This window comes from Aulonocara sp. 'chitande type north' Nkhata Bay, linkage group LG7 (assembly GCF_057382095.1).
Source record: "Aulonocara sp. 'chitande type north' Nkhata Bay isolate Kocher_YH1m ecotype deep benthic linkage group LG7, A_spYH_male_GT1.1, whole genome shotgun sequence".
NCBI classification, from domain to species: domain Eukaryota; kingdom Metazoa; phylum Chordata; class Actinopteri; order Cichliformes; family Cichlidae; genus Aulonocara; species Aulonocara sp. 'chitande type north' Nkhata Bay.
Window position 1 is genome coordinate 11,998,668 of NC_141350.1, and position 24,621 is coordinate 12,023,288.

General features: G+C 41.3%; 1 protein-coding gene across 3 annotated transcripts in view; it reads right to left on the reverse strand.

The window, feature by feature from the left end:
* Nucleotides 1-1,209: 1,209 nt before the first annotated feature.
* The window catches only part of chd2 (chromodomain helicase DNA binding protein 2), a 28,342-nt gene continuing 4,930 nt past the window's right edge, over nt 1,210-24,621 (reverse strand). The window contains exons 5-42 of one of the 3 annotated variants that reach the window (XM_086298596.1): nt 22,295-24,165; nt 18,566-18,800; nt 17,764-17,850; nt 16,486-16,547; nt 15,931-16,047; nt 15,397-15,570; nt 14,659-14,798; nt 14,342-14,567; nt 14,150-14,250; nt 13,879-13,920; nt 13,611-13,789; nt 12,399-12,523; nt 12,094-12,310; nt 11,920-12,009; nt 11,649-11,839; nt 11,357-11,545; nt 11,076-11,238; nt 10,779-10,931; nt 10,056-10,127; nt 9,560-9,709; nt 9,314-9,462; nt 9,132-9,228; nt 8,952-9,044; nt 8,663-8,836; nt 7,074-7,243; nt 6,918-6,959; nt 6,669-6,808; nt 6,437-6,575; nt 6,181-6,331; nt 5,786-5,908; nt 5,562-5,684; nt 5,285-5,425; nt 5,047-5,163; nt 4,765-4,943; nt 4,550-4,649; nt 4,281-4,470; nt 3,930-4,176; nt 1,210-3,067 (exon numbers count right to left, since the gene is read on the reverse strand). In XM_086298596.1, the coding sequence (XP_086154722.1) occupies nt 2,782-3,067; nt 3,930-4,176; nt 4,281-4,470; nt 4,550-4,649; nt 4,765-4,943; nt 5,047-5,163; nt 5,285-5,425; nt 5,562-5,684; nt 5,786-5,908; nt 6,181-6,331; nt 6,437-6,575; nt 6,669-6,808; nt 6,918-6,959; nt 7,074-7,243; nt 8,663-8,836; nt 8,952-9,044; nt 9,132-9,228; nt 9,314-9,462; nt 9,560-9,709; nt 10,056-10,127; nt 10,779-10,931; nt 11,076-11,238; nt 11,357-11,545; nt 11,649-11,839; nt 11,920-12,009; nt 12,094-12,310; nt 12,399-12,523; nt 13,611-13,789; nt 13,879-13,920; nt 14,150-14,250; nt 14,342-14,567; nt 14,659-14,798; nt 15,397-15,570; nt 15,931-16,047; nt 16,486-16,547; nt 17,764-17,850; nt 18,566-18,800; nt 22,295-22,356 (5,436 nt within the window). In that variant the 5' untranslated portion in view covers nt 22,357-24,165 and the 3' untranslated portion in view covers nt 1,210-2,781. Of the gene's footprint in view, nt 3,841-3,929; nt 4,177-4,280; nt 4,471-4,549; nt 4,650-4,764; nt 4,944-5,046; nt 5,164-5,284; nt 5,426-5,561; nt 5,685-5,785; nt 5,909-6,180; nt 6,332-6,436; nt 6,576-6,668; nt 6,809-6,917; nt 6,960-7,073; nt 7,244-8,662; nt 8,837-8,951; nt 9,045-9,131; nt 9,229-9,313; nt 9,463-9,559; nt 9,710-10,055; nt 10,128-10,778; nt 10,932-11,075; nt 11,239-11,356; nt 11,546-11,648; nt 11,840-11,919; nt 12,010-12,093; nt 12,311-12,398; nt 12,524-13,610; nt 13,790-13,878; nt 13,921-14,149; nt 14,251-14,341; nt 14,568-14,658; nt 14,799-15,396; nt 15,571-15,930; nt 16,048-16,485; nt 16,548-17,763; nt 17,851-18,565; nt 18,801-22,294; nt 24,166-24,621 lie in introns of all 3 variants that reach the window. The other 2 variants (XM_086298597.1, XM_086298598.1) reach the window with 2 other exon arrangements.

Here is a 24,621-nt window from a genome sequence, read left to right on the forward strand (position 1 = left end):
ATAAAGAAGAAGAAAGTACTACAGATGCAGTACACATGGGCACTATAGGATCTGGGGTCTGGAGCAGGTTAATGAATGTAGCTGCTTGTTATGAGCAGCCTGTTGCAAAAACATTTATTCCCATTTCTTTAGCTGAATCTATGACAAATGTCAATAATAACACAGTTTGGCAGGCATAAAAAAGCATTATTGCATCAAGAAGGTGATTCTGTAAGAGCGATTATCCATAAATTTGGCACATCTTGGCATAGTGTGCAGTGTGTCCTTAAAAGTTTGAGGAAACTGGATAAATGGAGGTCGAAAGAAGAAGTGTCAGGCCTAAAAACTATCTGCTGGAAAAGGGTGAGGTATGCCTAATTACATGGTTTGGTAGTGACCAAATGCAGTGACCGCTCCTCAATAAAACGCACACGAGGGCCCGCCTGGAGTTTGCCGAAAGGCACCTGAAAGACTCTCAGACCATGAGAAACAAAATGCAAAAGGAGTGGTGAAACAAAGATTGAACTCTTTGGCCTGAATGCCAAACATTTCATGCAGGAAACCAGGCACCAATAATCACCTGGCCAAAATCATTCCTACAGTAAGGCATGGTGGCGGCAGCATCATGCTGTTTTTCAGCAGCAGGACAGATGAATGCTGCAATGTACTTAAAGTTAACCTGCCCCAGAGCGCTCTCGATCCTTAGACTGGGGCAAAGGTTCATCTTCCAACAGGATGACAACCATAATCACACAGAGCCCAGATCTCTGGTTATCAGAAAATGGCTGTACATCGACGCTCCCCATCCAACCTGATGGAGCTCGATAGGTTCCGCAAATAAAAATGGGAGAAACTGCTCAAAAATGCCAAACTTATAGCATCATACTCAGAAAGATTTGAGGCTGCAATTGCTGCCAAAAGTACTTTGTAACAAGCGTCCGGCTGCACTGTAGATGTGGTTCCTGTGAACATTTAGTTGAACTGATGCTGAAGCCACCGTGTCATGTTGGAGACGAGGTCAGGTATTAGGACAAACTTTGTATTCCTCTCACACCTCTGAAAGCATGATTAGCATTTTAGCTCCTGCCTCTCCTGCAGTGCTTTTACACTTTGAGCAGAGAAACTTCAGAGCATTTTGAGCACTTCTCATGTTTGTAGAGCAAAAGATGAAGCAGTTCTAATAGATCAGTTTCATCAGGCATAGTTTTATGAAGACAGCAGAGATGAAAGTCATTGTGTAACAAAGTTTATTACATATGTCCAAACATATGTACAACACATTTCTCACTAAGAGTGGTTTTTTTGTCACAAATATAAATTATTTAGACTTTCTTAAAGAACATATGATACAGGAACTGTAGCTTGCTTGATGTGGAAGAAAACATGGGCTGGCTGCTCACTGTAACAAATCGGTTAAGTACCCCTGGACAGAAGACGCTTGATTTTCCTTTATATTCTTGTTTAAATATTTCTCAAATCATTAACTCTTTTGGAAAAAGCACACAAATTACCAGAGTGGGTCCCTTCACCAGTTTGCAAAGAATTACAATTTTGTACTTAAAAATGTGCCTGCGTGAGCCCTCCGTATTGTTCGTGAGCTGATATACAGTTTGATAATACAGACGTAAATAAGGCACAAACGGAGAAGCAAAGAAAAAGGTAGGGAAAAAAAAAAGAAAAATGGGGGTGGACAGGGTCAGATTTGGCACAGGAAAAGTGACTAAAGACAATAAACACAAAGAAATTTCAACAGCAACTTCCTAATTATAATTCAAGAACAAAAATATTGCCAAACGATTAAGTACAGAGAGGAGAAAAAAGAAGAAGAAGCTTATGTCGCTTAATTCCCCCCCACCCCAGAAATAACTGAGTATTTAACCATCGTAATACTGATAATCAGGGATCGATTGAAGTCGTAGTGTTATAAACTTTCGTACAAGTTGTTGCAATAAATACTGCTTCCAAAGCTTTCGATTCATCGGACCTACTAACAGTAAAGTGGTTAAAGTCAACAGAGCAGGAGGATTTCAATGATTTATACTACTACACAATGATTTTTTTTTTCCTTTTTAAACACGTGAGAAGTGTGACTTTGTTAAAAACCATCGCTGCGCTTGTAGAAGAAACAACTTGGCTTGTTTCGTCATTTAAGTGTCAACAGATCTCATTTTAACCTGCATGTTGAAACCCCCATGGTTCTGTTCGGCTACATGTTCGACACAAAACATTTTGAAGGTGCAGGTGAGAACACGGTACACATTCTATCGTACGGAAACCTTCTTATGACATCATTTGCACTTAAAGCTAAACGCAAAAATAAAAGTTCATGTCATGGTTCCTTTGGGAATTATCCCATACATTTACCATTCAAAAAGGCCAAAACACCTTCAGGCACTTTTAGGATGGAGATCATGGAGATTTAGTTCTTGTATCCTAAATTTTCTTTATATAATAATAGTCCATGGGACTAAGCATCCACGAGCGCGCCACTCAGTCTTTCCGTGATTAACTGATGAGTTCGTTTAAATAAAGTTGCATGTTTTAGGTTCTTTGTTTTTCCATCTTTACGACAGAAAACAAAGTTCTTCCTTCACGGCACAAATTCAGAGCCACAGTCACTGTCGGGGGCGGGGAAGAGCAAAAAATAGTTTGGTTTTGCTGGTAAAGAGGGTACGTGTTGATTCCCTTTTCAACTGTGAGCTTATGTTTTGGCCAGTCCAGACTTGTCCATCAGCAGCAGCATGTGGCTTTGACCCTGGACTAAATGCTTAAATGAGTTTTTTCAGCCTGCTCTGGGCAGACTTAAGTTTTCCTGTTGTTCCAGTTCGGATCTGCCATGGCATTCAGCTCTCCGGGCCTCTCCAGTGGAGAGCGGGAGTCCTGTGGCGACTTCTGAGCCTGCGGGGAACGAGGGTCTAGAAGTGGAGGAGGTTTTTCAGGGTGGAACGGCCTGTTGTAATGATCTGGCCCTGAAGGACCTGCAGGCCTGTGGTCCGGCATCCTCCTGAAATCCTGAAGAGGACCGTCTCTTCCCTGGTGGTAGTTAGGGCGGAAATCATCAGGACGTCTTCTTTTGGGGTCTGGATGCCTGAAATATAGTTGAAAGGTCGTTAAACTAAAGAAACAATGGTTCTCTTTACAGTGTAGTATTGTAGGGTCTTTACCTTAAAATATTAAGCACCTTGAGGCAACTGTGTTGTGATTTAGTATAGTATTAATCGAATTTATTTATCACTAAAAATAAATTCGTTCCAGTAATAATAATGGAGCTAACATCTCTGTAACTTAGGTGAGAAAAGAGCTTATTACGCACAGTGAACACGCCTGCATTAAACAGAGAGCTCTCTCTAAAATGTTACCCCATTATCTCCTAATGAGCCTAAATAAGTCACCTGATACTAGACATCCCTTCACAGATGTTGGTGTTACCATCGAGCCTGACGCTTTTCCCATTTCCTCCTGTTGTTTGTTAATTATTCTGGTTTTTCCTGAATAGAGGAATATTTGGTGCCACCTCATTTTTGTATTCAAAACCTGAAGTAATAATAATAATAATAATGGATTGGATTTATATAGCGCTTTTCAAGGCACCCAAAGCGCTTTACAATACCACTATTCATTCACTCTCACATTCACACACTGGTGGAGGCAAGCTACAGTTGTAGCCACAGCTGCCCTGGGGCAGACTGACAGAAGCGAGGCTGCCATATCGCGCCATCGGCCCCTCTGGCCAACACCAGTAGGCAAGTAGGGTAAAGTGTCTTGCCCGAGGACACAACGACCAGGACAGAGAGCCCAGGGATCAAACCGGCGACCTTCCGGTTACAGATGCGATTCCCAACCCCCTGAGCCACGGTCGCCCTTTCAACAAAGTGAAAACATTTTTACTTGAGTATAGTTTCTGGCTAATCTACTAGCCTCTGAAGGTCACCATATTCACGTAAACTCACCTGTCATAGTAGGGTCGGTGACCCCTGTGGTCCCGGTCGTTGCTGTACTGCTCGTATGGTCTTTTTCGAGGAGAGGAGTTGTTGCGGTAACCGCCCGAGCTGCGGTAGGGGTCTCCGTGCGGCCGTCGATCACCGTAGTGGTCCTTATAGCGATGAGGGTCATAGGGATGATGCCGATCTCCCTGCCACGATGAGTTGCTGTTACCTGGGTAGCTGTATTTACGGTCCCTTTGCCAGTCTCCTCGATCTGTAAAAAAAAAAGAAAAAAGAAAAAAAAAAACACAAGCAAGCTGACATTAACTGACCGATGTCTGATTTTTCTCCCTTTGAATAATCATCAAACACACGTACCGTCGTTGCTAAAGTGCCGCTTGTTAGCGTTGTACGGTTCTCTGTGGTGTCCGTGGGGTCCTGGCTGAGTGGAGTGCGATGCAGATCTGGAGGACGGCTGAGTCCCCGTGGAGTCTCGACTGGAACCAGACGGCTCTGGCCTGAATGACTTTACTCTCCCTGAAACGTCCTCCTTCTTCTTCTGCTCCTTCTGCAAATGTCACAGGATAATTTCAGCGCTGCTTAGCCACAGTATAACAGGTCAGGTTTAACCCCAAACAGCTGCTCACCTCTTCCTCATGCGATCGCTTCTTCTGTGCCATTTTGTAAAGCTTGTGTAGCTTCCTTGCACCAAACTCTGTAAACTTGGACACGAAAATCCAGAGATTTCTGTCCAACCCCCCCCCAAAAAATAACATAAATAAATAAATAAACGATCAGCAGAATTCAAGAGACAATCGTCATGTTCAGTTACACACAGAAAATTCCCATTTTAATTTCTCACCTTCGCCATATTTTGACGTGTTCGGGATCACTGTAAGCTTTAAGGCACTCTGTGATGCGGTCTCCAATCTTCAGTAGGCATGTGCGTGTGTGCTGGAGCTGCTCCTGGTCGCTTAGACCCTCATCTGGTTTGTCCAGTTGCTTTAGGGCCTTTTTCACAGGCCTCATGCGTTCCTTACACTACAAACACACAGACAATGATTAATGCAATGCTTTGTTCTCGGGCATTCAAAAAATAAATGCAGAAATGTGATTTGTTCACAAGAGCTAAGAAGAAACTCACAATACTGAAAGTCTCCTGGTCAAGTTCATCGTCCTCCTTTTCTTCAATGGGAATTGGTTCAGATCCAGCTGTAATATGAACTGGACCTTGAGTCTTCTTCCCTTTGGCTCCTTTAGCCTGAAAGAGCAGACATCAAAACGTTCTTCAGCTGCACGTTAAAGCACAAATCCTGTCCGATTTAGCCTGTGTAAATGTGAGGAAGGCACTTAAATTCAGGTTATCAGCGTCTCTGAAATACCTTTTCTTTTCTGGGCTTGGCACCCTTCTTTTCTTTGTCCCCATCCTTTTCCTTTTTGGGAGTTCCCTGTTTTTCTTTGTTCTCTTTGTTGTCCTTTTTCTTCTGTCTCTTCTTCACAGTGGACTTTTCTGTTCCATCCTCCTGATTAAAAACATATAACAGCAGGTCATTAGTCATTATTTATTTACTTTTACTACCATTACATGTACTGCAGGCAGGCCTGCGTCCACACGCAGCCTCTAACATCCATAAAGAAGTAGAATTCAGTCTGACCGACCTTGACCTCGCCCTCTTCTGACGGGTTGTCTGACAGGCGAGGGGAAGAGATGTCGTTTCCCTGCTCGTCTTTAAGAATCTTGTTCTCCTTCTTCACCCGGGGCTTCCTCTTCTTCACTTTGACCTTGAAGGAAAAGACAACGAGTGAGGCTGAGGTACCGAAAGTCCCTTTGTGTACATGCAAATCCAATTTAATGAGATACTCAGTGATTAATAGTAGCACACCTCCTCCCCGGTTTTAGCCTGATCTGTGCTGTCTTGTTCTTTTTTAAGCAGCTTGAGAAGATACTCTGCCCTCGCCTGCAGCTGCTTGGCCTGAGGCTTCTTGCTTGGATCATCTGGAAGAATCTGTACAGACAGATTTTATTGTTAGACTCTTTAATTAATCTGTCAATTTTATATATTCATAAGGAGTGCAGTGAATATGAAGACAGAAATAAAACTGGAAAGAACTTAAAACAGCTTTTTCGAAAGCTTTTACAATAGCTCCATCAAGCCATTTTTCTTTAAATGCTTATAATAAAACTATTTTACATCGTGTGCTTGTGTAATTTTTGCTGTCTTCTACACTGAAGCTCTACTTTTCAGCTTAGCAGTAAAAGTAAGCATGTAACGCTTGCCTTATCGGCGAGTTTAAGGTCAGAATCAGTCTTGATCAGATCCCAGTTGCCAAAGCCGTGCTCGTAGATGCCGAGCAAGAGCTGAATGTCATCCTGCAGATCCCAGTCTACATCAAAGTGAGCCACTTTCACCCTGCACGTCAGCTTAAACCTGGCAGAAGCAAAGTGTTGGTAGTTTTAATCCACAACAGAACATCAAATCTTCAACATGATACAAGACACTGTGTTCCTTCTTATTTCTACAGTGATATCTTACTTATTTCTCTCAGCTGGGTTGGAGGGCACAACTTTGTGCAGCGGCTCGAACTCTTCCTCGTGCTGAATGATGGACTTTGCATTGACTTGCACTCCTGAGATCTTGATATTAATTCCTCGTCGCTTCCCAGGACCTTTAGCTGGAATAATAATAATAATAATGATGCTGCTTCCTCATTTTTGCCACTCAAAAACCGGTTTCTTTATTAGCTAAATGACTAAAAGCGACATACCTTCGACTGGGTTCTCTTTAAGGTGCTCCTCGTGCTCCTGCACTGCAGTCACGCAGCTAGAATGAATCAGTTCACCGAGCCTCTTCAGGTCTGCGATGGATTTGTCCACCAGTTCAGAGTCTCGGGCAATGGCTTCCAACCTGGACACACAAAAATAAATAAATAAATATGCAGAATTTAAACATAAATAAATAAATTAAAAAAAAAATCTGCTCACTGCTACCTTACCATCTGTGACAATAGGCTTACCTTTCAAGTGGACATCCAAACTTCTTGTATGCCTTGATGAACCTGATGATGAGATTATGAATACGTTTTTATTGTGCTGACGAAAAGATGCTTTCAAAGAAAACCGAATGTCACTTTAAGAACAATAAGAAAAACAACACACGGGACAAGTTTTACCTGCGAATCTCCGCGTCAGTGAAACCCTCCACGTTGTTTTTGCGAGCTCTTGGCCTTCCTCGCTTCTTTGGCTTCTTGTCATCATCGCTGTCATCGGTCTCACTTTCAGAGCCTGATGAACGGTGCTTCAGTTTGGAGCCCACATCACTGTCACTGTCATTGGCCTGAGCCTGAAAGCCAAAAGAGCCACATATTGAGCAGCTGCCTTTTTTTTTTTCCAGTTTTAATCCATAATATATGGGCGACCGTGGCTCAGGGGGTTGGGAATCGCATCTGTAACCGGAAGGTCGCCGGTTCGATCCCTGGGCTCTCTGTCCTGGTCGTTGTGTCCCTGGGCAAGACACTTTACCTTACTTGCCTACTGGTGTTGGCCAGAGGGGCCGATGGCGCGATATGGCAGCCTCGCTTCTGTCAGTCTGCCCCAGGGCAGCTGTGGCTACAACTGTAGCTTGCTTCCACCAGTGTATGAATGTGAGAGTGAATGAATAGTGGCATTGTAAAGCGCTTTGGGTGCCTAGAAAAGCGCTGTATAAATCCAATCCATTATTATTATTATTATTATATACTCAGTCACGAGGCTATGGGTTCATACAATTAAGGGTGATGCAGGAAAAATAATGGAAATGCAAAACATAATGCAAAGAAAATGTCGACATAAAGCCAACGCAAAGTCTAAAACCAGACAATCGAAAACTGTCATCATTATTACTCTTTCAGCTGCTCCCTTTAAGGATCACCACAGGAGATCACCTGCCTCCATCTCACCCTATCCCTAACATCTTCTTCTGTCACACCAACCCCCTTCATGTTCTCCTTCACTACATCCTTGAATCTTTTCTGAGGTCTTCCTGTGTTACTCCTGCTTGGCAGCTCCAGCTTCCTCTCATGTACTCGTTCCTAATCCTGTCCTGGACAATGAACTCTTTGCCTCTCCAGCTTTTTGTCAGTGCCACCATCTCTAAACCACACTTTATAGCCTTGCTGGTTTCCTTCTATCACTCATCTCCACCCTGCCTGGAATCTTCAACTTCAACAATTTTCTTCAACTCACTCGAGCACTGTCTGCTGCTTTGGATGGCTGACCCCAGGTATTTAAACTCATCCACCTTCAATACCCCATGCCCCTTGCATTTTCACACCTGTCTCTCTTATAGTCACTCAAATGAACATTACATCAATTCCAGCTTTTCTTTTCGATCAATGCTACACTGCATCAGCTGGTAGGTACTCAGTGGGAAAAGCACTATGCAAAGCCTGAAAGCTTAACCTCCACCTCACATCAACACCCAGGAGAGGGGCATCTTGCTTCAATAAACTCCAGCTGAACTTTTAATAAGACCAAACTGATTAACTTTGTATGTTCACTATTCATAGGCCCTCATGGAGGCTGGATGAGTAATGAGAGGGCTCTTCCATTTGGCCATGCAGTGTGGGAGATTCAATTGTCTTGTGGAAGTTAACAATTTCATAGTCTTGCAAGCTTTCAAGGCTTAAGCTTGTTAGGTAGATGCTGTCATTCATCTCTTTCTTGTATATGTATGCAATATGAAACAGAGACCAGTGCTGCTTTCACAAATAACCTTTCCTACCCGCTTATTAGAGCTTCTGCTTCGAGGCAGCATGAAGATGTCCTCCATCTCCCGCTGCTTCGCCTCCTCTTCAATTTTGCGACGTTGCTCCTCGGGAATTATGTCATCCCATTCTGGAATGGGCTTCTCCTCGAACTCTGGAGTGCTCTCTTCCATACTGGAGAAATTGGCCACCTGCATTGACACATCGATGCGAGAGAAAGAAAAGAGACACTTTTGATCAGTATTTTATAAAAAAATTTATTAAATTGGGTTGGTCTTTGAGGATGCCGTAACAGCTTGCAGATACCTTAAACTGCGACAGAAGTTCATCTGTAGCACTTGAGCCTTGATCACTTTCTCTGGTTTCGGCCAACCTCAAAATCTCATCAATGTCCATTTCCTATAGAAACAAAGATCGTCTGTTTTAACTCCCAAATATGTGAAAACTATTTTAAGCACACACGAGCTTATTCACCCATTTTGATACCTGTGGTTCAGACTCCTCGCCTTCAGCCTCTTTGAAAAGATCTTCTGCACCAAACTTGAGAATAGCGGTCAGTTCTTCTTTATTGAACGGGTTTGAACTGTTAAAACAAATTAAAAGTGTTAATCACACAAAGAACGTCCACATCCCCTAAAACCCTCACTGCTAAACTCTCAAAGTCTTACTTTGTGTTTCCTGAGTTGCTGTCCAGAACAGTTCGACCAGTCGTGTCCATTCTCTGAATGACAAGATGGTCCAAAACCATCTTCTTCTTCGCCCTCTCGATAATGTCCTCCTCCACTGTTCCCTTCGTGACAAGTCTGTATATATTCACCTACGAGGGAAGAGCGCAGATACATTTTTATACAACAATCTCACTAGTTACAAAGCACACCTACGATTACAGACGTGAACCTGAGCGTTAAGATTACCTGTTTCTTTTGACCAATCCTGTGAGCCCTCGCCTGCGCCTGCAGGTCGTTCTGAGGGTTCCAGTCAGAGTCAAAGATGACGACGGTGTCTGCCGAGGCCAAGTTAATACCTAAACCTCCAGCTCTGGTGGATAAAAGGAAGCAGAAGTCCTACAAAACAAAGAAAAACAACAGAAACGATTATGTGAGCAACTGGAAACTAACTAATGGCGCTATTTGGGCCTTACTGTATAATTTATAAACTATACCCTTCACCAAATTTGCCATATTCTGTGTGTGCAATAAAGAGCAGCCCAGGAAACGTGAGGACATGCAGGAAATGGTCCAGCTGGCCAGGACTCTGCTATTAAGGGCATTAGAGCCCACGTGCCTTATGCCCCAAACATTTGGTCATCGATTTGGTCAGCAGTTGAGCCAATAATAAAGAAATTGCTGTAAGTGTATTCTACGTTGTTAAAAGATTAGAATAAAAACTGAAACTCTTTTATTTACATACCTCTGAGCCTTCTGCGTTAAAGTGGTCAAGTGCTTGTTTTCGGATTTCTCCCTTTATGGAGCCGTCGAGCCGCTGAAGAGGAGACAAGCAAAGAGAAATTTACCCTTTGAAGATTTTCCCGCCAACCACTGCATTACTCGTCCTTACATGCCACGCATTGCACTGATCTATATGTTTAAACTGACCACAGCAGCCTAAGACTAAGACTGTAAGCAAAAACAACCCGAGTCGAGTGACTTGCAGGAGTCCGTCTGGCCTTCGGTAGAAAATAACTTGTTGATATAAATAAACACATGAACTCTAAGGCCGGGAGAAGTATGCGTGCAACAACACTGACATCTGATGCCGAGTCTAATCTGCCCAGTGCAGCCATCCCCAAAGGCGCTTTCGCTGTAAACACCAATAAAAGCAACAGTCAAAGCCTGAGGCCTCTATTCACTGATGTTCCCACTGATGGTGGCGTTGTTATCATGAACAGGAGGCAAGGCGACAGCACCAAATGTATGGTGAAGGTTATGAAAATACTTATTTATATTCCGTCAGGTCCTCCTGATCTCTAACAACTTATCAAACAAGAAATTGCACATCACAGGAGGTGCATCACTGCCCTCCTAACCCTGGAGAAATCACAAAACTGAACACCACAGCCTGAATAACCACACCAATCAATCCTTAGTGAAATCTAACATTAGCCTTCTATTTTTTTTTTTTTTCAAATCTTACCTGAAACGGATATCGTTTCTTAGACAGGTATTCAGCCAGAATGTCCAACATCCTGACCATCTGGGAGAAGATTAGGACCCTGTTGCCTCTTTCTCTGAGCCTGGTCAGCAGCTTGTCCAACAGTACCAGCTTCCCACTGCCCCTCACCAGAGCCTAGAAGGCACAAAAGTCAAAGCAAAATATCAGTGAGCGGGAAGAGCCGTGTTTTCTTCCTGTGTTAAACTGCAGCTAGTCTCTTTTAGCAGAGCTATCCTGGGGTGACGCTCGGAGCTAAATCGGGTTCACACTGAGATATACCTGCAGGTGTTCCTGTTGCGTTTCAGCATCTCCATCCTCGGGCTGTTTTATGAGGAAACTATGGTTGCAGCACTTTTTAAGCTCCATTACGATGTTCAGGAAGCCGCTGGAGCTGCCTCTGGTGCCTTTGGCAAGAGCTTTGTAATTCCTTGTTAAAATCCACCTGGAAATATTCAGGAACAAATCAAGTTAATGAAGAAGAGAAATGCAGCCGCTACAAATGGCATTTATAAGAAAGACAGAAGCAATAAATGTTACAGAAGGAAGAAATAGAGTCATACTTGTAAAATTGTTTCTGCTGTGCGGACATTTCAACACGGAGGATTTGCTCCACCTTGGCCGGGAGAGATTTTTCCACATCTTTTTTGACACGCCGGAGCAGGAAAGGCTCAAGGACTTTGTGAAGACTCTGATAGCCGTTTTCCCTTCCCTTCCCATGCTCATCCTCAAAATCCTCCCAGGAGTCAAACCTACGATGCACAGCAGATATAGGAAATGCCACTCGTGTCACACAGGATGCCATTTACCCCGCTTTTGTTCAGTAGAATGCTCAAAGTGTGAATCGGGACGTACTTGTCAGGCATGAGGAAGTGTAAGAGTGACCAGAGCTCTTTGAGCGAGTTCTGTAGCGGCGTGCCGGTAATGAGGAGCCTGTGATTAGACCTGAACTCCATTAATGTTTTGTAGAGCAGGGAGTCATCATTCTTCAGCCTGTGAGCTTCATCAACGCCCAGGAACGCCCAGTTGATGTTTCCGAGCACCCCCTAGAGTCAAATTTTAAGATGCCGTCAGTTATCTCAAAGTATAAACATTCATTTAAAAAAAGAAAAAAGAAGAAGCCTACCTTGTCTTTAAGTAGAATCTCATAAGTGGTTAGTAGTGCATTGAAACGGATTCTTTTGGTTTGATGGTTCACCCACTCATAATCACGGATCTGCACAACACAGAAGCACCAGTTCAAAGTATGCAACTATTTGTCGAGCCAGCAGGAGGACAGAAGTATTCGAATTCGACCTACTATTTTCCTGCTCATGACGTCGCCAAGGTAGACCACCACATTCATGTCAGGGGCCCAGGTGTCGAACTCCCGCTGCCAGGAAGTGAGCGTGGACAGAGGCACCACCAGTAAAAAGGGCCCATAGAGCTGATGCTGGTGAAACAGGTAAGACAGGAAGGAGATTGTCTGGATGGTTTTTCCCAGCCCCATCTCATCAGCGAGGATAACGCTATTGCACCTACGGAGGGGGACAAAAAGATAGTTATGCAGGCTTTGTAAAATCCTATTTGGAGGGGAAGGGGGCGGCCTTGGTTATATTTATTTACCTGCACCAGGAGTGAGCGAGCCAGTTTAACCCATCCAGCTGATAATCTCTCAGTTCAAGGTTGGAGTCCCCAATATATGACGGCTGCTTCTTCAGAGCAACAAATCTTGGTCTTTGCTTTAATACCTGAAATGATAGAAACACACTCCTTCATTTATGAGGAGCAAAACATGCTCACGTAAAACTAAAAAGAGACAAAACAAAGAGACAGACCTGTAGTTACTGGGCTTTTACAAACAATTACTCATAGCACTCAGTAGGATCCACGTTCTACTGTGCACACTTGGTATGCAGCTATTGATTATTTTAGTAATCGAGTAATCTATTGATTATTCCATTGATTAATTGGATGGGAAATACTTTTCTCATTGGTTTCCATTTCAGAAATTGCAATGTTTTAATGCAAACATCTGTCAAAAAAATAAATAAATAAAACAAATTAATCCTTTTTCAATTGTATTGAGATGCAATATTAAATTGCATTTTTTTAAAGAAAACATTCTTTTCTACATTTTTTATGCAAAAATATATAAATAATCTAAAGTACAATCAAAAGGTCAAAGTCAATAAAATCAGATGTGTATAAAAAAGTAGCCCAAGTACATTTCTATTGGCTTACAAAAAAAGCTTTTATTTTTATATTTTCAAATATTAACACAGTTTAATTAATACAATATTTTATATTATTTAACTTTTAGTCTGAAAATATTATGAAAGCCTTATAATTAATCAGATGTAGTACACCCCATTCCCCCTTTAGACTCACCCCTGTTTGCTGCAGGTATCGAATCCATGTAAAATAGGACGGCTGCCGTTAACTTACAGTTAACTTATACAGCTTTCTGTATAAGTTAAACGTGTATCAGACTATGTTGACAGATCATCTGCATGTTTTAATAAAACTTCTAGAGGCCTAGTGCAGACTTTTGTTGTGTAAAACAAACAGGAGTGGATTGAACAACAACAAGGTTCGCTTTCCTTCACATCAGAGTTTGTTGATCAGGTGCTTGAGGAAGGATTCCTGCTAGCTGCTTCCCAAAAGGTTTTAATTGTGGTTACAGGAACAGCTGTTTTGGAGTCACAAATGTGGCTTGAAAATCTATTGGTCGCTTGTCACATGAGTGTGAGTATCCTATGCTTTCCTTGAACTGTTTCGCCCTAATGCATGGGGTCGGATTAAACTGTGCTTTGATAGGACTCCTTGCAGCCTTACCTTGCAGTCTTTAGAGGGAACTGTTTTGCTGGAGTTTCGGTTCATGAAGCTGTCTATGCAGTGCTGAAACTTCTTTCTAACCAAAGCTCCATCTTCCCAGCTGCACTCGGAATAGGGCAGACCCATCCACTTGCACAGGAACTCTGGTTCATTGGAGGATGGAGTCTTATGACTATGAGCTGTTCATTGAATGAGAAAAATGTTAGAAAGGTGATTGTTAAAACTGTTCTTGTTGCAGAGATGGTGGGGAAGAAGTTTAGCAACTTACAGGGGAAGTCAGAGGATCCCGGTGTCTTTCCTGTTTTTGTTGCTGTTAATAACAAAAATAATTTTAATGGTAAATGAATTAGTTCTTATTCTTATATTCATACATCCACCCATGCACAAACACTTTCATACAAGCACCACCAAGACTGGAGCAGCCAGGGATTAAACCCCTAACTACCTCCTGAGCCACAGTCGCCGCAAAAATATAGTTTGCCCACAACTTACATCGAAACGGTGTTTTCTGCAAAAGCGAGAACATAATGATTTCTTACCGATGATACGCTCCACAAACTGAAACTGCTTGTTCAAGTCAGAGGTGAGCTCTTGCTGGCAGTTGTGAAATTCAATGTCCTCAGGGGACGCCTTCCTCAACCTACAAACACGGACAAAATTGATGGTGAATTTCAGGGGTGGTGCACACTTGAAAAGAAATTCTGTGTAAATGCGAGGGTCGGGATTTTCACCATGAGTTCAGTTCATCATTTTTCTTCTTAAAGTTCTCCAGTTTCTTCATCCCCTTGACTTTCTGCTGTGTCAGAGAGTCCATGCTCTCCCACGTGTTGTGGATGTAGGACCAGCCCTTCCACTTAATCAGGTAATGAGACTCCCCTTCATCCTTCTCGGGGTCAAAGCCTTCGCACGGGTCCCCATTTTCCTCCACGGCATACACAGTAGTGCAAGCCCCAGTGGCTACAAGAGACAACGCTGACCTTTAGACTCCACAGAAAGCATTTGAGTGAATATAGGTTTAAAAATAATGAGACGAGTGAAAAAGTATCACCTCCTTTTTTGCCAGTCCTGGCATCCATTACTTTCTCGATGGTTTCGCTGTCGTCGTCCTGCTGCTCCTCACACGCGTCACCTGTCATTTCGATCAGGTCATCAGAGTCCGTTTCAAAGTCATGTTGGTCCTCTTTATAACTAGAGCACAACAGAAAGATGTGATGAAGATTAGGTGGTGCATGCGTGGTAAAAATGTTACTGGACTTCAACCCGTTTTAACACCAGCACTTATCTTTACATTTTTGCACGCTGTAGTGCCAGTTTTGGAGCATTTAAACTTGCTATACATCAATAAAAATAAAATGCATATATATAGCTGCGGTAGGACTTACAGGAAAGAGGGGAAAAAATCCCAGGAAATAATATCACTTCCTTCATAGCTCATACAGCAAGACTGACGACACATATTCCATTCTTGGAAGTGCTATGAACAGCTGACAAAGCACCTGCGTCTGGATTATAATTTTATTTTGTTGTGTGCACTTTTTGTTGATTTCTACAAACCCATTAATGAAAGGCAAAGGCATTCTGGGATATGTTGAATTCCTGATATGTAAGTGTAACTCATCTGGCTTTATATGCAAAATAAAAATACATTTCTCCATCTCATTTGGCTAAAATTTTACTGCCATTGAAATGAGTGCGGACACTCATAAAGGGTTAATAACACTGGTCATAGTGAAAACTCTAAATTACTTTTAAGAAAATATCCTTAACTTTAGGTTCAGCAATTCACCTTTTGACTTTTGTGGCACCCCTTCGTCGCGTCTGCCTCTTTGGAGTGTCTTCCTCATCGTCGTCGTCGTCGTCGTCATTGTCGTCGTCCTCTTCTGCCGACGACTCCTGTTTCCGGGACTTCTTCGCCTTCTGAGAGAGCTGCTTTTTGGCTGTTGACGATTTGCCCTGAGGCCTGTAAAACAGAGTTAAACACAAAAACAAAAGAAAGAAAGACAAAATCCACTTAGACACGCTAAACCAAAATTCCTGGCTCGTTCATGTCACACTTTTTTTTGGTTTCTGATTGTTTCATAGGTGATTCTAAAAGCTTGAAGCAGCCAATAGCATTTCACACAGAGCACAGCTGTAGCGAATTTGAGCAAAAACAAATGAGATGTTCGGACATGTCACAGTTTCATCAGGCTGGAGTGTTAAAACGTTTTTACTCAAACCAAAGAAAAGTCAAACCAATCAGCTCGCTCACACAATATGAAATGATTTAGAGATGCCCAGTGGGTAGCTGTCTGATGGCCAGGCTTCACTTCACTCTTACCTTCTAGCAGGAAGTCGTCTGGATCTAACTTTTTTCTCTTCCTGCTCACTGTCTGTACTGTCGGAAGCATCCTCCTCCTCCTCTTCATCATTTGAGTCATCATCTTTCCAGATATTTCTTATAACAAAGAAATGCCACAAGTTCACCCTCCACGCCCATGACTTTGCCATTTTACCGATTTTAATTGAAAAAATAATGGCCGTAGGGTGTTCATCACAGCCCAATTTTTTAAAACCAGGGTTAAGCCACTAATTGGATTTTAATGTCGAACAGCACCTGGCTGGCTGGCTAAAGCTAACTGAGCCCATTCTGAGACAAACAGATACCCATTTTAAAATAAGCTTTAAATGATAAGGTTCACAATATGAACACAGGCTGGCAGCAGAATGACACAAACTGACATGAACTCTAAAAACATGGGTTGAGTTCAGTGCACGTGTCATGAAAATTCAAAAATATTGAAAACAATATTGTGCTGTACTGACAAATTATAAATAAATGAAATAATGGTGAGATTATAGTCCTCAATAAGGTATTGACAGTCTCTATACTTACTCCTTTTTCTTAGCCCGGGAGGTTTTCCTTTTGGGGCTTTCGCTCTCAGACTCACTGCTGCCCTGCAAGAACAGCCAGCAGAAAAACATTTCAATAACAAGAAGCACCCGACAGCGCAAACCCTCCACCAAGGCAGCTTATTCTCTCCCTCCCTTAACAATACTTTCTTTGAAAAAATAAAGCATTCTGGGGTCAACTTGAAAGAAAAGCAGATGTGAAATGTAAACGTGAAATCACAGGTCAAATGAAAATTTGAAATGTGATATTTAGAATCCTCATTTATCAGAATCACTTCATAAACGTTGCCAATACAAACAAAGGCAGCAGAATTTTAAGCGTAGTTTTAAAGATAAGACATTTTATGCAAGTTTCACCTTATTTGACCTTAAAGAAGAGGTCAAAGGTCCACAGCAACATGACATTTACAATCCCCATAAAACATATCCTATATGCCTATATGACATAATCATTTTGATTGGAATGAGAGAAAATTGGGAACGGACGGTTTCAGAAAGACGAGTTTTACAGGGATATTCAGGTGTGTCACGCTAACACAAGGCATTCACACACTGCTGTGCTAGTGCTACCCATCAGCCTACTAGCTGATAGGTGTGTGGTATGAATTTTTCTTCGTTCTTGAGTTATGAAATTCACAAGATTTTCAACTTTGTCCTCAAGTTCAAGGTCACTAAAATTCAAACTCGTCCAAGATTTTTAGCAGGTCGTCCTGTTGTATTTTGAATTTTAAAATCCAACATTGTCTTGTTCTCGAGTTGTCGCATTCACAAACTTGGGTGTCCGCCTGCCCAGCTGGGCAACAATACCCAAAAGACCCAACTCAACCATGGATCTTATCAAGCATTCTTCAGATTACCGTAAGTTTTCAATCATTCTGGGCTAGAGAGGTAATTCAAATGCTGCCTGAAAGATGAGCCAAAATGACCACATAACTTCATTAGGCCTGCATGCAACTTGGGTAATAAAGGGTTAAATTGACCTTAAAGATCTTGGTGGCTGTAAGGCAAATCTGTATGTACCGCTAACATGACGCCACTTTTGTACCTCTATAAAATTTTATCAGAATTCATTGCAATCTTTAAAGCTACAGGCAAACACGCACGCAAATGCTACCAAAAATAACCACCTTGGCAGAGAGAATAAGTGTCAAACAGACCAACACTACAAAACATCCACTAGATGGCGTGCATGGCTTGTTTATAGCAGCTGATGTCAATGCAGATAACTGCAAACCAGTACTGCTCATTCACATCTGCTTACCCCAGCTCCAATGTTTAATCGAGCTGGCTCCTGCCTGCTCCGATTGGACCGCCGGACACCGTACACATCTGGATGTTCTTCCCACATCTTCGAAAGAAAACAATCAGATGCTATAAAAAAAAGCCACGGGGTTTTCTGTATTTCTTTTTGTAAATGTAACATGTCGTCTTTTCTACTCTGCTGTTGTAAGCTTGCACTACAGGGCTGAAAGTAACGATGAGTGTGTCGATTTTTGCCTCAGCTCATTTCGTCATTGCTGCAAACCATCCACAAGCCACTGTGACACGTCAAAATGCATAGTTCTGTCAGACGAACGACGAGTGTACACATATATTCAGTTTACGATTAGCTGAGAAAAGAAAAGCAGCAAATCTTCGCTCACGAGTTAAACATTAACTGGGATTTTTCAGAACATCAATTGTTCTGTTGACTCTTTATTGTTACTGTAACCTTTTATGGCCTTTATCAAGGATTTATATCATTAAAGAATAGCCTTTATCCAGCTCCACCTAAAATTCAAATAATCTTTATGGCTGAGTGTCTGTATCACGTCTGTGGGAGAGTAATGTGAGAACATTGCATAATCACGATGACCTAGGACACAGCAAGAGCCTGACACAGATAGAAGGACAGTCTGGATAAAGAAAAGCTTTTACTGCAAAGAGCTAAAGCCCAAGTTTGCTGCATGTCACACCTTCATGATCAGATTACCACGCTCATGAATTAAGTCATTTCCATCACCACTGCGAGAGGGCAGGAAGTACAATCTGGTTGAACACAGAACGTCTCCGATGGCCTTTACCTTCTTCACATCAGCCAGGCGCTCCTTCTTTCTAACTGGCTTGTCTTTGACCTCTGCTGCGGTTTGCTGTGACTTGGACTCTGCAGATTCGCTCTCTGACTCTGAGTGACTCTCTGACTCTGAGGAGCTGTTTGACTCGGAGTTGTGCGATCTCCTCCTTTCACTGCCATGTTCGCTCTCTGACTGACTTCCCGACTCCGACGCAGAGCGGTTGGATTCCTCTGAAGCCGAAATGCTACAGGAAAAAGAATATGTTCATTTGACTTTGCCGTCAATGATGGGCTATTGCTCAAAGAGCTATGTGCAGCATCATGGCAGTAACAGGAGTTGTCGGTGGCAGCAATAAAAAGAATAAATATTTATGTAAATAAAAAAGAAAGTCTTAAATTTCAGAGCACACCCCCACATGAAGGGCACAGCGAAACTGCAAAAGCTGGATGGCATCAGTAATTCGTGACTTGGCCGAGAGGAAGCAGAAGCCTCATTACATCATGCTCCATGTTCCTTACTCAGCTAACCATCTTATAATAACCTCTTTCTCTCCAAGGCTCATAAATCCTCTTACAGGCATTTTAAACAGGCCTGCAGTGAACAGACCTGGTTTCACAACTAAAATACATTAAAACTGGGTCAAACACATTTAGCAGGATCAGTCTTTTCCACTCTGCCATCCTCTAAATGCTTGTGGCATAATGCAAAGCTATGAATTACCACAAGAAATATATAATTAGAAAATGCAATAAATAGGTGAATTTCATCCGTAGAAAAGATTAAAAACAACCAAAGAATTTACAGAAGCACCGCAGCCATCTGTAAGAATGGTCACTGTTCAGTGTTTATTGATCACTCACTCCTAATCTTTTAACTCAATCCCTTAAAACCACATGAATGGTCACAAGGAAGGTCAATATAGTTGGGAAACTAACAAAAATACTACCACTACTAGTTAATCTGGTAAGAATATGTTATCATGATATTGCTGATGAGGCTTTGATACTTTGGAAGTCTACAAGACTTTTTATTGTAATGCACTTACTTGTTTTTTCCTGTGGCATGGGTCCTTCATACAATAAAAGAGAAACTAAAACTGAAACAAATCAAAGCTAAACTGAAACAAGCAAAATTACTGTGGAAAGTCATTTAAATGGTTTACAAAAAATCCTAAACTATAAGCTCTGACCACAAGTGCACATTTCTTCAGTTTAAAACGTTTTAAGGGAAGCTTGGGCTGTGAGCAGTTTAATAAAGCTACGTTCTTCTATGTTGTATGAAAGTTTTATAGAGGCCTGAAGACGTATAAGGATTCAATGAAATAAAAAAAAAAAAAGAAGAGACATTTCGTTAGCCAAAAGGAGATAAAACTAATGCATAAAGCAATAAGAATTTTAAACATCTCATCAGATTAATATTTTTTCTGACGCTTTCAACTTTGATGCAAATGAACTAGCCTTGTGCGTAAACATATAGGTTTTGGCCGGAAGTTTCAGTAAACAGGGGTTATCAGTGGATAGATTTCTGTGTGCAGTTATCTTTTTGGACACAAGGCGTCACCAGAGCCCAGCATGGCTGGGCATAAATCTCAAGCAATCACTGCCTTTTACAATGGATCACATTTTAAACCATGAAAACGGCATCGTGTCCCATAAATGTTTTCATTAAAAACATTTGGTGTCATTACGTCTAATGAGCATCATTACTTTTATTTTGAAAATGGAGAAAGTGCTTATAATAACCATCTCGTGCCCTTTTTTAGACGATGGGAATTATGCTAAAGGCAAAAATAAATTTAAATGGTTGAAAGTACGCTATTACAGCATACACATGTTGCGCTCCTTCAAAGACCAAACTCGGAAGTAGATGGCTTCTTCCGCTTTAAGTGAGGTCAGGAGTGGGCGGGTCATAGAGACGTCCTCGAATTATTACTGGCTGGCGTGTTGCTAGGTGGCCACCTAGCCTATCACAGCCCTCCAAGCAGTCTCCCTAGCATCTGAGGTCTTCCTGTTCCTCCTCTGTGTAGTTCTGAGCTGAGTTTTAATACTGGTAAGTGAGCAAGCTGGGTACACAAAGCAAGGGCCATTTTGTGACTCAGGAGAGTATGTAAATACTACTTTCATGTCATTTAATTACACAAACCGGATAGATTTCCCTCATGTTGTTATTTTGGTTGCTTTGTTTGAATGCTCATAGTGCTCAGCTCTCTGTCTAACAAAGTCAGGCTGTCAACCCTGCAGAGGACACGTTTCAGTCACACTAGAGGAAAATACTAAAATGGCTGCCACAGGATCACACACAGAGACTACAAGTGTGATGTAACCTAACTGCAGTGTACAGCCAGTGTAATGCTGTGAGGGTGCTTGCAAACTGATGTGTCTTTTTTTTTTTAAACAGTCTATTGAGGTCAGGTCGCAGTATTTGCTTTGACAACATGGCAGTTATTCTTATACTGTTAGAAAACAGCATTTATGCACTGAGAACAAACAGATCCTGAAGAAAAAGAGCAGCTAGTCACCCCAGCATTATCCTCAAACCATGCAAGATTATTTGATGACATCTTTATTGATCAACAGATGTTTCCACTGATTTTGATACGAAGATTTGGTGTACCTGAGGACCACAGGGCCTTGCAGACATCAACAAAACACAATAATAAAAGTGGACAATAGGGCAAGAAAATGCCACTGTGTTAAAGTATTCAGACTCCAGGCCAGAGGCCTTTACAATCAACCTAGCAGGAAATACAAATAAAAGCTAGATTTAAGTAAAAATTACCACTGTTTAGCTTCAAACATTCAAAATATACATGTTCAAAAAATACATTTACATCCATATACCCAAAATAAAATGAGCCCCATAATCATTTAAATGTAGTGGACATGAGGATAAGAGAAAAAAGTTTCGAATTGAAAATGCTCTTGCAGGAAAGTAAAAATAACACCTTAAAAACATGTTAAAATTCTGTAACATAATGTAAGGATGTGAACACTGACATAACCTCTTTTTTTACTTTTAGCAGCTGTAAACAAAACAAAACACAAAAAACAACACAAAAACTGTTTACAACCACTGAGCTTTAATGGCTTTTTAATAAACAGAAATAATCCAGTATTAAAAGGTAGATGTGGTAAAACTTTAAAATATTTGGCCAAAAATGTAAATACAGAATAAAATAAAAATAAGTAGAGACTGACATAAAGTGAGAGTTGTGGGCACTTGCAAGGTCCAGAAACTGTCTGGTAAAGTATGTTACATATAAAATAGTTGTAACACTGTATATATTAGTGTCCAATGACAAATCAGTGCACCATTTCAGAAATAAATCAAAACCCCAAAATCAACAACGTTAGTTAAAAAAAAAAAAAAAATGGTGCAATGCAGTACTAACTCCAAGACAAGGTCATATAACATTATAGCGAACGGACATTAAGACATCTGTGACAAGTTTTTTTGCAGAATAATACAGGAGGAAAGGCTTTCCCAGTGGTCTAACACATGCATCTTGTGGGCAAAGATCCATAACACAGGCCTGAAACCTCAGTATTGAGTGTAAGAAATGGTAAGGGGGGAAAAAAAAATCAGGGTGTGGCTATTAAACAATAGCAAGGTCATTCAAGACACTAGTGCACGTCTTCAAAACCACGTCGCATATCTAACACAGGTGATCAACCATGCTTGACAACGTAAACAATCAAAGCAGAAACGAAAAAAAGGTAAAAAGTATAAGGCTCATACCTTGATGCATTGCTTTGAGTCGATCCTTCATCCTCTTGTTTTTTACTTTTACTCTTCATCATTGTTGTATCCTGAAAATCTGAATGGATGTTGCTTTTGTCCTGGTATTTACTGCCAAAAAGTTAAGAGGAAGCATGAACTATCATACAAGTCCCACAAGATTGCTTTTGCTCAGGTGGCAGCTAAAGCCTCGGCGGTGCGACACGAGCAGGGAAAAAAAAGCAACAAATCGAAGAAAGTAAGGATCATTATTTACATCGCTGGGTTAAATAGACCTCACAAAAACGACAGGTGCTCTCACAATAAGTTAAATGCCTTTGAATGTCTTTCAATATAGTTCACAGATCGAGCCGCATGCCGTTAATTCTAACTGCGTCATCAGACGAAGCGGTAGAAAAATAATATTTAAACATGAAGAAAAACAGTAAATTAAGCTTGACACAGTGTAAACATGTCAATTCAACGTGGAGAAAGGTGCTAGTCCATAAATGAACTATTAGAATCTCGTTCGCCCTATAACACTTTAAATATGCCTCCGACTCGAATAAAAATAAAGATGTAAAGATAATTACTTAATAAATTACAAAAACAGCCTTGTTTCTATAAAGCTCGTAGGCCCCTTGCATTCTTCATCTACTGAGAGAGCGACAGAGGAGAGGCAGCAGCACACTAAAAATGGAGGCGCGCCATGGCTGCCAGAGACCAGTATGGAAAACAACGACGAGCACTTCGCCGGAGCAGACGGCTCCTACGGCTCGAAAAAACAGCACTAAAACGGCACAAATCGCGTAGATTTTCGTTAAAAACACGAGCGCACGATCGTTGCCCTCAAAATTTCATCAAAAATCGAGCAGTCTCGGACGAAAAACAGGCAAAAGAAACGATCTAACGAAAGCCCATGGCACCCTTCCCAAGGCTCAGCCGCCATCTAGAGCTCCTTCCCTGCTCTGAAAGCTTTGCCTTTGATTGACGTTATTTCCATTTACCCCACACTCAGGTGATGTTTAAGTCCCTCCCCTTTTATTATGTTTTTAAAATTCGTTTATATGAACTTACATACATTTTCTGCCCCAGGACACAAGCCTCAAAGTGAAACCTTTCTTGCCCTTTGATAAAAGGTAACAATACTGAGAGGCTGTAAAAGTATATATTTTGCACCAATTACATCACTTCCTGCGCAGGCAGGAAGAAGGACGACCAGTAGCCATTTTAGAGAGCCTTTGGAAACCATTTGGGCTCTGACCAGAAAGCTTTTAAGTGAAGTGTATTTTCAGGTGTTTTAGGGTTAGTTAAGCTTCACCAGTGGGGCTAATTAAATGGAAAAAGGGGAATTTTAATCACTCCTTTCTCTTTTATCTTATAAATCAACTTGATAAATTCCAACTCGAGTCTGAAGCTCAATTTCTATGGCCATACCTTGATAATTATTGACACAAAGCCAATGAAAAGTAATGTGATATTTTGTATGTATTCACAAATACAAAAACGAACTTCCGACTTTAGGTACTTCAACGTTGTCAAATTTTTTCTGCAAATGTGCCCTTGATATTTCTCTGCTAATGAAACAAAGCCAGGAAAAAATATACGAGGTCACATACTTTATTTAAAACAACATTTGAATATCAAATGTACAAAAGGCTGACTTTCCAAAATCAAATGTTAACTTTTCAACGAGTCCACTACATAGCCAGCAAAGGTGTTCCAGAGTCCATGTTGTAGGTAAAAAATAAAAAAAAAATAAAAATCCAAATGTCAAAGTCCAATCAGAAAAAGGTTTCATCTTGTCAAAATTTGGCTAACCGCCAAATAACTTGCCATCTTCACGTTAAACAACGTAGTCTCCACTTCAGCAATATCCAGTTGAATGGGGTCTTGATAGGATAAAAAAAAGAAGGAAGAATTGTAAGCCCACAGTGCAATGTCCAGCAGTTAAAACCAGGTATCCTAAACTAGATTACAATTATGCCAGTCAAGCAACATACGTAGCTAGCTTTCAGCTGCGCTAGCGATCACTGTGCAGGTGTATTTTGTTTTTTGAGAGTTAAGTGTTCCTATGAACGCGGAATTGATTAAAAAGGATACAAATAGTAAGTGAACTGTAATAAAATGGCATAGCGATGTACTGAATGCGAATTTAAATTCGATAGGGTTCGCAACTGAACTTTGTAACTCTTGATACGTTTACAATGAAACCCAAGACAATGTTGTGTTGGTCCCAAGCTTTAATGGCTGTGGTACTTTTTTGTAGTGCTTTAAAAAAAAAAATTGTGTGGGTTTTAAAGTAATTAGCACAATGAAATATGGGCTGAATAGGTCTTCCAGCAATT